The sequence below is a fragment of the Carassius carassius genome, chromosome 44 (assembly GCF_963082965.1).
Source record: "Carassius carassius chromosome 44, fCarCar2.1, whole genome shotgun sequence".
NCBI lineage: Eukaryota > Metazoa > Chordata > Actinopteri > Cypriniformes > Cyprinidae > Carassius > Carassius carassius.
In genome coordinates, this window is record NC_081798.1 from 14,130,792 (window position 1) to 14,145,973 (window position 15,182).

A 15,182-nucleotide genomic window follows, 5' to 3' on the forward strand; every position below is an offset into this window, starting at 1 on the left:
ACAAGAGCATTCAAAGTCCCAACCCTTTTACTAGCCGCTATCCTGAGCTGTGAGGTCAAAGACAGCAGAAAAATGTCAAAAATGTCCAAGTCAGTTTCACCCAAGGATACAACTTCTTCCTAAATTATTTATAAGATCTTGTCAGAATATTACAAAAGCACATTAACTTGCACCATTGAGCACTGCCAGAAAAAGCACAATGTTGCAGAGTACAAGTTACAGATATTCAAAATCAGACCGTGGTAAAACATCTGGTATAATATAATGGAACTTTTGAAAAGCTATCAATTCACAAAAATCCTATTAAGAACTATATAGTATAGTTTCAACATCTACTAGAAGGCACTCAACTGTATTAGGTTAATCAGATAAACCTTGTCCTTTTTCTTTTAAAGCAACCAGTAATATATCAAGATCATTGTTTAAGAGACAGTGTGTAACAATCTATTGCTTGCCATCACACACTATCAGTAATAAATGTGTGTTTATATGAGTATATATAGATATTATATTTTTTGCCCTACTTTCATCACCACACCATATCTAAAAATATATTTTTGAACTTTATTCAATATTCTGTACTTTCTCCTTAACTTCTAACTGTATTATGTAAGTACTTAAATTATGTAGCAATATTGCAGTCCTCTAAACTTACTGTGTGTCTCAGTGTTTTAAAGGTCTGGTTGGAGTAAATAATTAGCTTAACACTTAAGCATCACAATTCCACTTAAAATTGGTTGATTCATTCAATTAATTAAATGACAACCTTTACTGTAAAGTGTTTATTTCTACATAACAAGCCTACTGAAATGCAATGCGTAGATACTGTATAAGCTAGAGTTCAGAAGTTTTTATTTAAAAGAGCTGTTTTCTATGTGAATATTTTAATAATAATTAAATTATGCCTGTGATTGCAAAGATGAGTTTTCAGCATCATTCTCCAGTAAATAGTGTCACATGATCCATCACAAATCATTTTAGTATGCTGATTCGGTGCTTAAGAAACATTTCTTCTCAATGCTGAACATTGTGCTGCTTAATACTCCTCTAATATTTATATATTTTCAGGATTCTTTTAAAGTTCAAAATACCAGCATTTATTTCAAATAGTCAAATAATAGTAATAGTACACATGAATAAGACGATAGGTCAGAGATTGTGTAAATCATTTTCATTTACCTTATTACATCAAACCTTCTGAAAATTAACTGGAGAGGTGGAGGGCAGCAGAGTTCTTGCTTTTCCTCATCAGTGGAAACGATTCCCATGTCCGCCATTGAGTGAAGGGCAGTGAAGATGAGAAGGCAGATTATGGTAAAAAATAAAGGAGAGGAGAGATTGTTTGCAGCTTAAAGGGTACGCTTCATTTCTCTTCATTTACTCTGAATTACCCCGGAGTCCCTCGGGAGGCTTGTCTTGCCCGGTGCCCTTCAGTTCATTCAACAAAGCCTTGAGAAGTTCACACTTACTTTACCTTATAGGAAACTGAAGACCCGTTGCAGGTAAAGGTTATGTAAAGTTAAATGAATTCCATCTCCACATCAGTTGTTAACCTGTGGTAAATAATGATCGTGAGGGTGAATATGTTGGTTTAGATACACATTATTTGAACTAGCAATCATTGTAAACACCACAATTTTGCTGCAAGAAATTACTCATACATTTTGTTTCATGACCAGAGATATAATTGCACTTTTTTAGCTAAATTATTCTTGAATATTGTTCCACCCAGTTCTAATATTTATCTAAAATGTAAAACTTCCCTGTGGCTTATTTACAGAATCTGTAATTCTTTTTGTTCCTTCAGTCAAGTCAGAAGTGCTGCCATCAACTGTGTGACATCTTAAACACATCTCTTTGATCTGATGTGCCTTTGATCTCCTCTCCGCTTTCTTTTTTGAATGGTAGGATATTCACTTTTGATTAGACACAATACACGAGTTTTATCAAGAGTGCATATGGATTGAAAGGTCAGACAGTTGCATATTTATAGACTCAATCAATGTAATTCAATGCTTACTTATTCATACACTCTTCTAAAGATACTGCCACCGCAAGCTGTCAGGAAAATCCAAACTTCTTCATTAGCAGATACTACTGTGTTCTTTATCTGTATATCTAATCTTGAATCTTCAGTTTATGCTCAAAAATAACTACTGGTGTAGTCAGACTATGAACAGTTTATGTATCCAATATGTGTCAGATGGTTAGTGAAAACGAGTGGTCTGTGGGTGTAAGTATATCCAACTGGTGAAAAGTGGTCAGTTTAAAAAGCAATATCAACAAGAGATAGACATATAATAAAGTCATGAAACGGGCCTTTCATGTGTCATCAGATTTTATCTACTTCATTTCCTCACTTCTGTTTCTGCAATACTGAAGTGAATTGAACTCCAGCATGGAGTGGATGTCTCATGGCATTTCTCCCACACAGCCAAATCGCCCTCTACTCAAGCTCCACAGCGGGAGTTCAGTAGGTCAGACCTGTTTTAATGAGACACACAGACAGCATGCATGAGAAAAAGAAAGACAGAGACCATGTATTAGAAAGTCGTGTTCACATGCTTGCCGCTCTTTACTCTGGACAGGATCAAACAAACATGTCCTTCAGATATTTACTCAGTCTGAAGCTCATGTTTTCTCATCACACACACATAAACAGAGTACTCCCTTGGTGTACCAATATGTCATGGTGATTTCAATTCACTCTCTGATATGAAGGAATTCTCAATATTACGCTAAATATCTATTAGAACTTGCTCAACACCAGCCGAACAAAGTATACCATCATAATCTGAACAATCAAAATGACTTGAATTATAGATATATGAATTTTGGATTACAAGTCAAACGTTTATAATATTATGTTTTATTGTTTTGGGGGGGGGGGGGGGGGTGGTATCTTATGCTCACCAAGGTTGCATTTATTTGGTCAAAAATACAGTAAAATATTGTGAGATATTATTACAATTAAAAAAATATATTTATATTGTAATATATTTAACACATTTATTGGTTTGGAGGACTCTGCACTAAAGCATGACATACATCACCATTTTATCAATTTTTGGACATTCTAGTACTTTTAAGTTCTTTTTTTTTTGCAATGAAAAAAAAATTATTTAGTGGAGAACTACACGCTTTCGGACACAGTGAAAGAAGCTAACGCTTTTATATGGGTTTTATTAAGAGGCACGCTACCTAAATATACATTAGGCAAGTTATTCTTGACAGCGTTTTTTCAAATTTTTATGACACTGTCCCTAATATAATGATTTCCTTTTAGTGAGGGTTCACCTTCCTAAAATATAAAAGGCATATATTTCTATATGATAAGGTCTATATATGTATAAAGACTTGAATCATAGGTGAAAAATAACATTTAGAATAAAATAATTGTAATTAATCACCAGTCTATATAAAATAGGATGATCAATGATCAGTACATCTGATTTCTCTCTCTCTCTCTAAACTTTTCTACATACTTCCTTTACCCCTCAGTTGAGGCTCTTTGGTTTGAAAAACCTCTTGATTCAGATTAACTATCCTAAACAAGAAAACATATTTCTTTCGTGTGGAGCTCTCCGTGGTCCGGAAATCCAGAGCGTGCCACTTGTATCCTCATACACATAGTCATAGAACCCTTATTTGAAGCTTCTTGGTTTGGAAAACTGATTTAGGTTTTCTGACCTATCAGGGAAAAGAAAAGAAAACAAAAAAGAAAAGAAAAGAAAAGAAAAGAAAAGAAAAGAAAAGAAAAGAAAAGAAAAGAAAAGAAAAGAAAAGAAAAGAAATCGAGAGCACGCCACTTGTATCCTCAATCACACAGAATCCAAAGAGCGAGTGTCTGAGATAAGCACAGACTCGGAAAGAGAAAGGCAGGGAGTGAGAGAGAAAGACCAGAATCAGAGAGAGAGAGAGAGAGAGAGGGGGAGGGAGAGAGGGAGACACAGAGACAGCATCAAACATAGAGCGCGCGCAAGTTTTGGATCAGTCCTTCAGAGGGATCTGAGGAAACGGCGGGAGTCGCACGCTCATTCGTGGCTGCATCTCATTGTGGTGGGAGTCAAAGCGTTACCTTCACGAGACTTAACGCTTTTCCCCTAAAGGTTTTAACGGTCGGAGGTACCTCAAAAGTGTGGAGCAGAGTACTTTTCCAAATATGAGATTCCACAACGGCATCGGAATTCTTCTTCTCACGACGTTAAGCTCGTTGACTTCAGTTTTATTGGCGGGTAACTGTAAGTTATTTTATTTATTCTTTCAAACACGATTGTTAAACAATATGTAAGTTAGTTGTGATAAACCAAATAAATCTAATCACGTACAAACCTGAAGATTTGAAGAAATCCTGTCAGGTTGCTCACTGAATTAAAAAGCATTTAAAAGGCAGTTTGTATAGCCTACCGCCAATACGAAAATCTCAGTGTCGTTTATTTGTTAAGTATTAATGAATTAACATTCATTGTGTCTGTTATGTATTTTCTGATGAGTTTTATACAGCAGCAGATAACTTCTCTTAGACCATTATGGCTTTTTGAAGTGACTCGACATTGTTTGGAATCACGCGGTTTTGTCTTCACTCAAATCTGCATTCAAAGTCCCGTCGTCGCTAAAATTGTGTATTATTTTATACACACAAAAAAAATATGCTAACTTTAAATTTGGGGTGTGTTTAAGGTCATGTTAGTTATGTTATCACAGCTGGTGTAAGCTTATTACACAGAAATGTCTTGAACCCTCTGTAGAGGTTAGAGTCGGTTATTCAATAAAGATGCATAAATTATCACGTCAAAAGAAAAAGAAAGAAAACTACTCTTTTGACAGCATAAAACGGGTTGTAATATATCCTAGTCTTTCATCTGTGCTCTTTTCGCGCATTCTCACATATACACATCAAGGCGTGCTCGAGCAAGAAGACACTTCTTGAAAAGTCACGCGCTGAGTTGCTCGCTCTCTTTTTAACATTTCATTTCATCTGTTTGGAAGCAAAGGCGAGAGATGGGAGGAGTACCATAGGAATAAAATGCTTGCGATGCCTGTGAAGATCTGCGGCGATCGAACAGCCTCAGATACTCGCACGGAAGGATGCAGTGTGTGAGTCACGTTCTAGGAAAATCGCATATAAACGCACAAACAATGTCTGAGATGTAAAAATGAAGAGAAGTGTGTATGTGAGAGTAAGGACAAAAATATTATTTGATCAGTAAACAATAGTATAATAGGCATAGAAGGCATGAAAAATTCCCATTATATTATGGGGAGAGACTGTTATATATATATATATATATATATATATATATATATATATATATATATATATATATATATATATATATATACCTGAGGGTGTGGGTTTGTTTATTTATTTATGAATGATAGAATGCTGAAAGAAAAGAAAAGAAAAAAACAACAACTTGGGAATTTTTTAGATTTTTTTAAGGCAAACATCTTTAGGTCTGAGTGAGGGTTAGGCTTTAGGGTTAGTGTTTAGATTTAGCAAATATCTTCACCTCCATATGAAAACCATTGTGTCTATGAGTATTTCTCAGCAGTATTGAGAAACCAACATGTGTTTTGGTGTAGCCTACACTAAAATACTTTTTAGTTGCAGTAGAGCATTAAGCATGTTTGACTAGTATGTGATTGTTTTGAAGGTTGCAGTGGACTGGGAATATGAGAGAGAGTTTTGGAGTGCACTAAAGCATAGATTTTAAAATTTTCTTCATTCCAAGTACCAATTATTTTGATTCCCTTGCATGGGGCTGCCCTCTTAAAGTATACAGGCCCATTTATACTGTGTGAGTAAAGCAAGATATTAAGTGGGCTATAAATTGTCATGGTACTGTGTGTGTGTGTGTGTGTGTGTGTATTAGTGCTTTCAAAATAAGCGCGTTAATACAGGTGATTTTTTTTAAGTTTAACATTTTAAAAATATTTAATGCAATTATTGCAGGGGTGGAGCTATGGTTGGCCACTCCACTCACAACTGCTGCTTCTGTCTCATTTTTCTTCACAAGAACCATTGTTTATTAAAACGCAGAATGTCTTTGTGACCACATCAAAATGGAGACTTCACTTCAATACCAGGAGTCACAAGCACGGAAATGGTACTGTGCTTGCAGCACGTGCTCTTCAATTATATATACAAATGCGCCAGCGTGCACTGTAGCCTTTATCATTTCATTTTAAATTGTGAAAGAAATATGAGCAGGCAATGTCGTAGTTATGTCATCAGTTAAGTCATAAAGTCATCAAAAAGGCAATTAAAGCTGTCTTAAAGGGTTATTCCATCCCAAAATGCAAAATGTGGCATTGGTAAAAGCTTTGGAACACAAATTAAGATATTTCTGATGCTTTCTGACAGCTCTCTGACCCTCCCATTAACAGCAATGTAATTAACACAATCAACATCCAAGAAGCATAGCAAGGAGATCGGAAAACTGTAATTTTATGAAGCGAAAATTATACTGTCTTTATGTTGTTTCTACAATAATTTGAAGACTGAATGCAAAATTATTGCAATGTAAAAAATTTTAAAAAAAACTTTAATGTTACGCGGGATTAATCTCGATTAATTGTGATTAATTTCAGAAAAATGTGTAATTAGTTATTTTTTAATTGATTGGCAGCATTACTGCATAAAATAATGTAAACAGCCATTATTATAGATTTAGTATAATTTGTGTAGGCTATAGTTAAAAAAAAAAACGGATAATGTTCTGCTTATCTTTTATTTATTTTTTATTGTCTATATTGTATATGTTGTAAATACAGGTCTCAGTGCTAAGGATTTTTCTTGCCTTGCCAACATTTTCACTGGCCCTGCCACAAAATATTAGATAGTTTTTGTTTTCATTGTTTTTTGACCATGTTATCTTGTACTCTCTCTAATAATTAGGATTGAATAATAATCATTTTAGATGCCAGCGAGGTTTTACAATTATCTGTTCTAAATTTGAAACCACAGCAAATACTAGCCTAACAAATATACAATTCAAACATTAGCAAGACGAGTAAACAGTGAGTAACAACAACAAATAAATTACAAATTACAAGCAATAGCACAAATAAAGTTTTTCAGGTTTGTAAGTGATTAGGTACATAAATCATATACTCACTCTGTATAACACTCTATAAATTAATTATAGATTAATTCTTGTTAAAGTTATAACAAGAATTAATCGAAAGTTGTTCACTTTAAGACACAGTGCATGGATTTTTGAAAATTTTTGGTATTTTGAAATAATTTTGTATGTGTTTGTCTGTTTAAATGCAAGTAGACATGAAGGAGGACTCAATCTGGTGTTTGTGGGTTGTAAGAGTTGTTTCTTTCTGTGTTCATGATGTGTGCACTATATAAAAAGAGTGAGAGTAATGAATTGAGTTACTTTTACTTGAATGGTTAAAAATCACTTAAATGTTCAAATTGGCAAGGCTTAAAATTGAGGAAAAAATGATAAACCTTTGTGAGGATGCAGTAGTGGCCCGATCGGGCAGTTCTTATTGTCAAGCCCTGATAGCATAAGCTGTGTTCAGCAGTGTTTACTATAAGCTGTGGCAAAATGGGTGATTTGTCAGACTTCCAAAAAGGTAAATTATGGGAGCCCATTTAGCAGGAGCATCCGTATCTTTAACAGCTTAGTTGTTTGGTGTTTTAAGAACAATTGTGTGTACACAAAGTTTGGCAAGACTTCATTAGCAAAGAGGAATCGTGGGCGAAAACTGAAAGTGAATGATAGGATCTGGGAAGGATTATGTTAAACAACAGAAAATTCAGAAAGACGACATCTATTAAAGAGCTGCACCTGGTAAAACTTTAATCACAGACAGCAATGCTAAAATGGAGAATAGATATCATGATCATAAAACCTGGACAGTTGGACCAGAATGTTATTAAACCACTGTGAGCAGTTTTGGACTGCAAGATCTGTGATTGGTCAGCTTGGTAGTATCACGTTTCCTCCTACGCATTTCCGGAATGATCTTCTGCACTCTGGACCGCCCGCCATTTTTAAATTCCGAAATTCAGTGAAGAGCCAACATGGAAATGGACCAAGTGACCGAGCGATTAATTGAAGAAGTGAGGAAATACAGCTGTCTGTATGACTCCTCTTCGGGAGATTACAAAGACTGCCAGATGGCTCTGTTTCAGTCTCCATTGTTCGTAGAAGCCCGCGAGGATCGAGGAATGTAAACACAGTGGAACCCGCTCGCGTCAACTAGCGTTTTGGCTGTGTAACTGCAGAGCAAAACAGACATACGCAGAAGTATAAATGCTCACGAAGGCGTCGCCTATGTGCGTAGCCTACGACGTACACTACGGTGTACACTCGACGCAGAAGTATAAATTGGCCTTAAGAGTGATGAGGTTGCGAGTGTTTTGTTGGAGGAATGTGGAAGGCTGCTGTCTGTGAGCAATCAGTGCCGCCCATGTCAGGCAGAGGTGCTGCAGCTTCTGTAAGACAGAGAAGTGGCATTCAACTCGCTCCCTGCTGAGAACAAAAGTCCTCTGCAATTTTCAATCTGTCTCTCACAGACTTCAGCGCCCATGAACAGGTGTGTGAGTGATTGAACTTGTGGACCCTTGCCAGGAGAAAATAACTTTCCTTTAAATAAGTTACGCTTTGGAAAAAGTGCTCTGAAATAGACAGAAACTGTGAGATCAGGGCTATAAGAATAATCAGACAAACCCCTAGAGGTAATGTAGCTGATTATGCTGGGAGCATGCTTTTAACAAAACTTTAACACAAAACTGCATGCAGAAAGAAATAGGTTTTAGTTTTTACACCCTTTCAGCTTTTGGTAAATGAAGCAGCAATTGTTATAAGCAGCATGTAACTTTGTAATGTGACAATGACGTTCTGGCATCATACCACAGAAAAGTAAATTGCAGTCAGTTGTATGGCAGTGTGGTTTCTTTGGCATTTGCTAGGGGTTTACATGTATTGCAGGCACATGCGTGTTATCATTACACTGGTAGAGCAGCAGAATTGTTTGTTTGCCTGCACAGAATGTGCTTCCATATTGTACACACACAAATGTCTTTAAGAAACAGAAAACATGCTTACACAAGCTTCCAGCTGTTGATGTAGATTAAAGAATTTAGGCAGTCAAGTCTGCCTGAATTATGCTAGGTCTGTGTGCTTCTGAGTCATGTGTTTACAGTCTTTTCTGCTGAGAGTTACGTGTGTCTTGTGGGTGTTTATTTATGGAGCCGTTTTCAGTTAGTTTCCACCAAATTCATGAAATGCTGGAGGGACGTCTTACTATATTTATAATCAGTTTGGGCACCACACCAAATACTGAAGCTGGATTTTAAATCATGTAGCTTTTCAGCAGTGAAGCTATTTTATTGATTAGTAGTGGAGCATGGCTGACAAACTCTGCAGCATAATTTTTTTCTGACAGTATTCAAGTGATCAAGTCGTGTTTCTTCTTTCAGCTGTTTATAATTGGAGCAGACTTTGTTATTAAAGGGACAGTTCAAACAAAAATGAAAATTCTGTCATTAATTACTCACCTTGGGGGAAGTCATGGCCTAGTGGTTAGACAGTTTGACACCTAACCCTAAGGTTGTGGGTTCGTGTCTCGGGCCGGCAATACCACGACTGAGGAGCCCTTGATCAAGGCACCGAACCCTCAATTGCTCCTGATGCACCGCAGCATAAATGGGCTGCCCACTGCTCTGGGTGTCAGGAACACAACTGGACACAGATGCAGGTTACAGTATGAGACCAAAAAAACTCCCTCAACCGAACAGAAACAGGCCGGGAAATAAGAAAAAAGGTCCAACAGAAAAATAAGAGACTTCAATGTCCTTGCGTAAACACCCGGCAGGGGGTGACCAATGGCGCAGCCGCGTAGAGAGTGGAGAGGGGAGGAAGACACGAGAGAGCCAGTACTGGAGCAAACCGAAACACTTCTGAGGAATGCAGGTGCCCGGTCTAGGAAATGAGGGAGGGGAAAAAATAGAAAACAAAACAAAACCAGTGGCAGCACACAATGGCACGACAGAACAAGACTTGACTGGATCAGACAGAATGGCTACACATGGACTAAAGTCGAACAACGATCTGGCACTGATTGGCACGACAGACGGGAATAAATAGAGCAAGAGATGAACAGACATTGAATTCAGGTTAGCGGAGTCAAACAATTAGAAGCAGAAACTGTAGTAATGAGGGGGAGGGGGGAACGCCACAGATAGGTGCAAGACGAACGATTAAAACCAAAACAAAACACCATGTGCACACGAAATGCAGAAACGCACACACCGAAGAACGGGGAGATCAGACAGCGGACATGACATTGGGTGTGTGTTCATGGTGTGTGTATGTGCTATGGTGTGTGAAATTTGCTAAATTGTTGGAACTGGAGACTTAAATGTATTTGAGAAAAAATCGTGCAGCATAATCTTGATTTAAATTGCTCAATCACATGCACACCACGCTCTGCTTACTACAGGGCTATTGAGGCCACACCCCCTACATGCACTATACTTTCCTCCATAACATGAACAGATAATTTCTTAAATCCTGCACACAAAATATCAAAATGGCCATCTTGGTATGTACTCATGTAAATTACATGAATATAAAAAAAATAAGAAAAATACTGTGCAACTAAATTAGGCAATACCATTGTACAACCCGAATTCCGAAAAGTTGGGACGTTTTTTAAATTTTAATAAAATGAAAACTAAAGGAATTTCAAATCACATGAGCCAATATTTTATTCACAATAGAACATAGATAACGTAGCAAATGTTTAAACTAAGAAATTTTACACTTTTATCCACTTAATTAGCTCATTTAAAATTTAATGCCTGCTACAGGTCTCAAAAAAGTTGGCACGGGGGCAACAAATGGCTAAAAAAGCAAGCAGTTTTGAAAAGATTCAGCTGGGAGAACATCTAGTGATTAATTAAGTTAATTGATATCAGGTCTGTAACATGATTAGCTATAAAAGCTTTGTCTTAGAGAAGCAGAGTCTCTCAGAAGTAAAGATGGGCAGAGGCTCTCCAATCTGTGAAAGACTGCGTAAAAAAATTGTGGAAAACTTTAAAAACAATGTTCCTCAACGTCAAATTGCAAAGGCTTTGCAAATCTCATCATCTACAGTGCATAACATCATCAAAAGATTCAGAGAAACTGGAGAAATCTCTGTGCGTAAGGGACAAGGCCGGAGACCTTTATTGGATGCCCGTGGTCTTCGGGCTCTCAGACGACACTGCATCACTCATCGGCATGATTGTGTCAATGACATTACTAAATGGGCCCAGGAATACTTTCAGAAACCACTGTCGGTAAACACAATCCGCCGTGCCATCAGCAGATGCCAACTAAAGCTCTATCATGCAAAAAGGAAGCCATATGTGAACATGGTCCAGAAGCGCCGTCGTGTCCTGTGGGCCAAGGCTCATTTAAAATGGACTATTTCAAAGTGGAATAGTGTTTTATGGTCAGACGAGTCCAAATTTGACATTCTTGTTGGAAATCACGGACGCCGTGTCCTCCGGGCAAAAGAGGAGGGAGACCTTCCAGCATGTTATCAGCGTTCAGTTCAAAAGCCAGCATCTCTGATGGTATGGGGGTGCATAAGTGCATACGGTATGGGCAGCTTGCATGTTTTGGAAGGCTCTGTGAATGCTGAAAGGTATATAAAGGTTTTAGAGCAACATATGCTTCCCTCCAAACAATGTCTATTTCAGGGAAGCCCTTGTTTATTTCAGCAGGACAATGCAAAACCACATACTGCAGCTATAACAACAGCATGGCTTCGTCGTAGAAGAGTCCGGGTGCTAACCTGGCCTGCCTGCAGTCCAGATCTTTCACCTATAGAGAACATTTGGCGCATCATTAAACGAAAAATACGTCAAAGACGACCACGAACTCTTCAGCAGCTGGAAATCTATATAAGGCAAGAATGGGACCAAATTCCATCAGCAAAACTCCAGCAACTCATAGCCTCAATGCCCAGACGTCTTCAAACTGTTTTGAAAAGAAAAGGAGATGCTACACCATGGTAAACATGCCCCGTCCCAACTATTTTGAGACCTGTAGCAGAAATCAAAATTGAAATGAGCTCATTTTGTGCATAAAATTGTAAACTTTCTCAGTTTAAACATTTGCTATGTTATCTATGTTCTGTTGTGAATAAAATATTGGCTCATGTGATTTGAAAGTCTTTTAGTTTTCATTTTATTAAAATTTAAAAAACGTCCCAACTTTTCCGGAATTCGGGTTGTAAAAACAAATACACTGACTGAAAAAACATAGACTGGAACTAACATTAAGGTGAGAACAGAGGTCTTAAAAATGACCCTCCCCCACACACAATCCTCTCTAGTCACCTAAGAGCAGTGTTGGGAAGGTTACTTTGGAAATGTAATAGGTTACAGATTACAAGTTACCCTGTTTAAAATGTAATAGTAGTGTAACTTTTTCAATTACTTTATTAAAGTAATGTAACTAATTACTTTTGAGTACTTTTTGATTACTTTTCTAAATTTGTGAAAATTAAAGAATAATAAATAAAAGCATATACATCAACTTAAATACAGTTATCTAATAAGCATGTGATGTATTCTGTGTAATAAACTCCTGAAACATTGGTGTTTTTTTCTTGAAACTGCTGTCTGTATATGATGATAGTTTTCTCAAAATAAGTAAAATGCACATGAAGTGACACAAAGCAGTTCTAGAAATTATGTTTATGTGCTCGTGTACTCCTATATTGAGGCAGCAGAGGTTGAAAACACTGCGAGCTTCAGTAGGCCTATGTGTAGTAAATGAAACCATGTCTTTGCCATTAATTTACAGGAGGGGCGGACTGGGAAAAAAATTCAGACTGGAAAATTCAAACTCATACAAACAAATTCATGGACAAAACTATTTTTTGTATGGACCTGACATAAAAAAGGTTTAAATCTTTAATTTGGGGACATGCAAAATAATTAAAAGTTCTCTCCTGAACTGAAAGAACACCTTCACTTCCATTTTTCTCTTCAGTCTCTTTATTTTGCCCTGTTATCCATCTCTCTCATGACTTTAATACTCAAGATTGAACAAAACTATACTTTACAATACACTACTCTACAATACTACAATATCTTTATAGAAAAATCCTAATACTGTACATGTCATGTTTTTCCCTTACAAAAAATTACCATGCTTTTATTAGCCTATATAAAAGTAAAATAACCTTGTTTTTTTTTTTTTTTTACAAATGGATTTGTATTTATTTTTAAATAAATACATTTGTAAAATAATTTTACATTTTTGGTTATCACAGTTAAACAATAGTAACCATTTTCTCTGGATTTATAGTTAAATATTTTAATGTTAATTTTCGTAAGGGTTGTGGTGTTGTCTGTCGTAGCTCCCCCTAAACCTATAAAAAAATCAGAAATTTTTTCAGCTAAATTACTACTATAACATTACAACAGATAATAATGATGTCCTTTATAAAGTATTTTGAGTGATGACTGATGAGCAACGTGCTGCTGCTTGATTAATTAAATAAAAAAACAAAGACAAAAAAGCATCTTTACAGATGAAACTGACCTAAAACCCTGAACAGAAGTTCTGCTTCTCTGCTCCAGCTGTGCGCTTTCACAGTCCACTTTTCTCTCTCTCTCTCTCTCTCTCTCTCTCTCTCAGTCTTTCTCTCTCTCTCTCTCTCTCTCTCTCTCTCTCTCTCTCTCTCTCTCGCATTGATTACTCTGAGTCTGATGCAAACCGTTTGGCGGAGGCGCGGAGAGCGCGCGAGTCATGACTAACACTTCATGACTTATTAGAGATTTAATTATCAAATGGCGGATTCGCAAATGATCGCTTTAGTATACAATAATGATATTAAATAGTGGGGCAAAATCGGCTGCCAGGCCACCGGGAATTGTCCTGGTTCTCCCGGTGTCCAGTCCGCGCCTGATTTCCACAGACATGCAGAACGTGCAAGTCATATATTGCATTTTTGGGGCTTTATATTCACAGACACTAGTCGATGTCATGTTTTGATTCAAGTGTACTGACCTACTTTTGATTTAGTCATCCAAAATGTGGCATATTCCGTCCGCGTTAGGCATTTCGTTTTTATGACTGGATTCTACAAACCAGACTGTGTTTCCGCATCCCGGAAATTATTAGGGCGGTATGTCTCAGAATAGTCAGTGCAATTTGGGAAAGAAAACAGTTAAATCTGTATGTGGATGTGTGTAAATATTCAAATGTAATCCCCTTTGTAATCGTTAAAAATTTCATAAGTAACTGTAATTTAATTACTCATTTTTTCTTAGTAACTGTAACTAATTACAGTTACAATAATTTTGTAATTAAATTACGTAACGCCGTTACATGTAACTAGTTACTCCCCAACACTGCCTAAGAGGGGGATTCCCCTCCATTTTCTCCGAAGACACACTTGCTGCATTTTAGCCCAAAGACTACATCTAAGTTTTGATATTTTAAATATATTTGATCTTTGGGATTCAAGTAACTAGTAAATACCAAAATGTGTTTATACAGTAGCTAGCTAGCCAGTAAAATCAAGATATGACAAGACAAATCTAAGCATGTTAGCACTTTTTATTTGACAATTTAGAAGGTATAAACTAGCTCAAGCTGTAATGCTCTTTCTGCTAGCCAGTTTTCTGTTATCATACAGTACTGATCAAAAGTTTGGAAACTATACTATTTTAATATTTTAAACATTGCATATCTTTTGCTCATAAAGCTTTCATTTATTTGATTAAAAATACAGAACAAAACAGTAATATTGTGCAGTATTACTGTTTTATATATATTTTCATATATTAGTTTTTCTGTGATGCAAAGCTAAATTTTGACTGAATGACAGTCTTCAGTGTCACATGATTCTTCTAATATTCAATTTTGGAAACAGTTGTGCTGAGTTCATTTAAAATAGAAATCCTTTTTTAACAATCAACCCTCTACATTGTGAGTGAAATACTCGCATATGTAACCAAATTTTACTCCAGGTAACAAAAAAAAAAAACGAAAAGTGACGTGACATATAGCCAAGTATGGTGACCCATACCCAGAATTTGTGCTCTGCATTAAACCCATCCAAAGTACACACTCACAGCAGTGCACGCACACCCAGAACAGTGGGCAGCTTTTTGGATAACGAGTCCAACTCTATGACTATTAGGCCACGAC

At 36.7% G+C, this 15,182-nt stretch overlaps 1 protein-coding gene across 1 annotated transcript in view; it reads left to right on the plus strand.

The window, feature by feature from the left end:
- The first annotated feature begins 3,784 nt into the window (after positions 1 to 3,784).
- LOC132126566 (contactin-associated protein-like 5) overlaps positions 3,785 to 15,182 on the plus strand; it is a 104,853-nt gene continuing 93,455 nt past the window's right edge. The window contains exon 1 of the mRNA XM_059537885.1: positions 3,785 to 4,241. Within this exon, the coding sequence (XP_059393868.1) occupies positions 4,163 to 4,241 (79 nt within the window). The 5' untranslated portion in view covers positions 3,785 to 4,162. The remainder of the gene's footprint in view (positions 4,242 to 15,182) is intronic.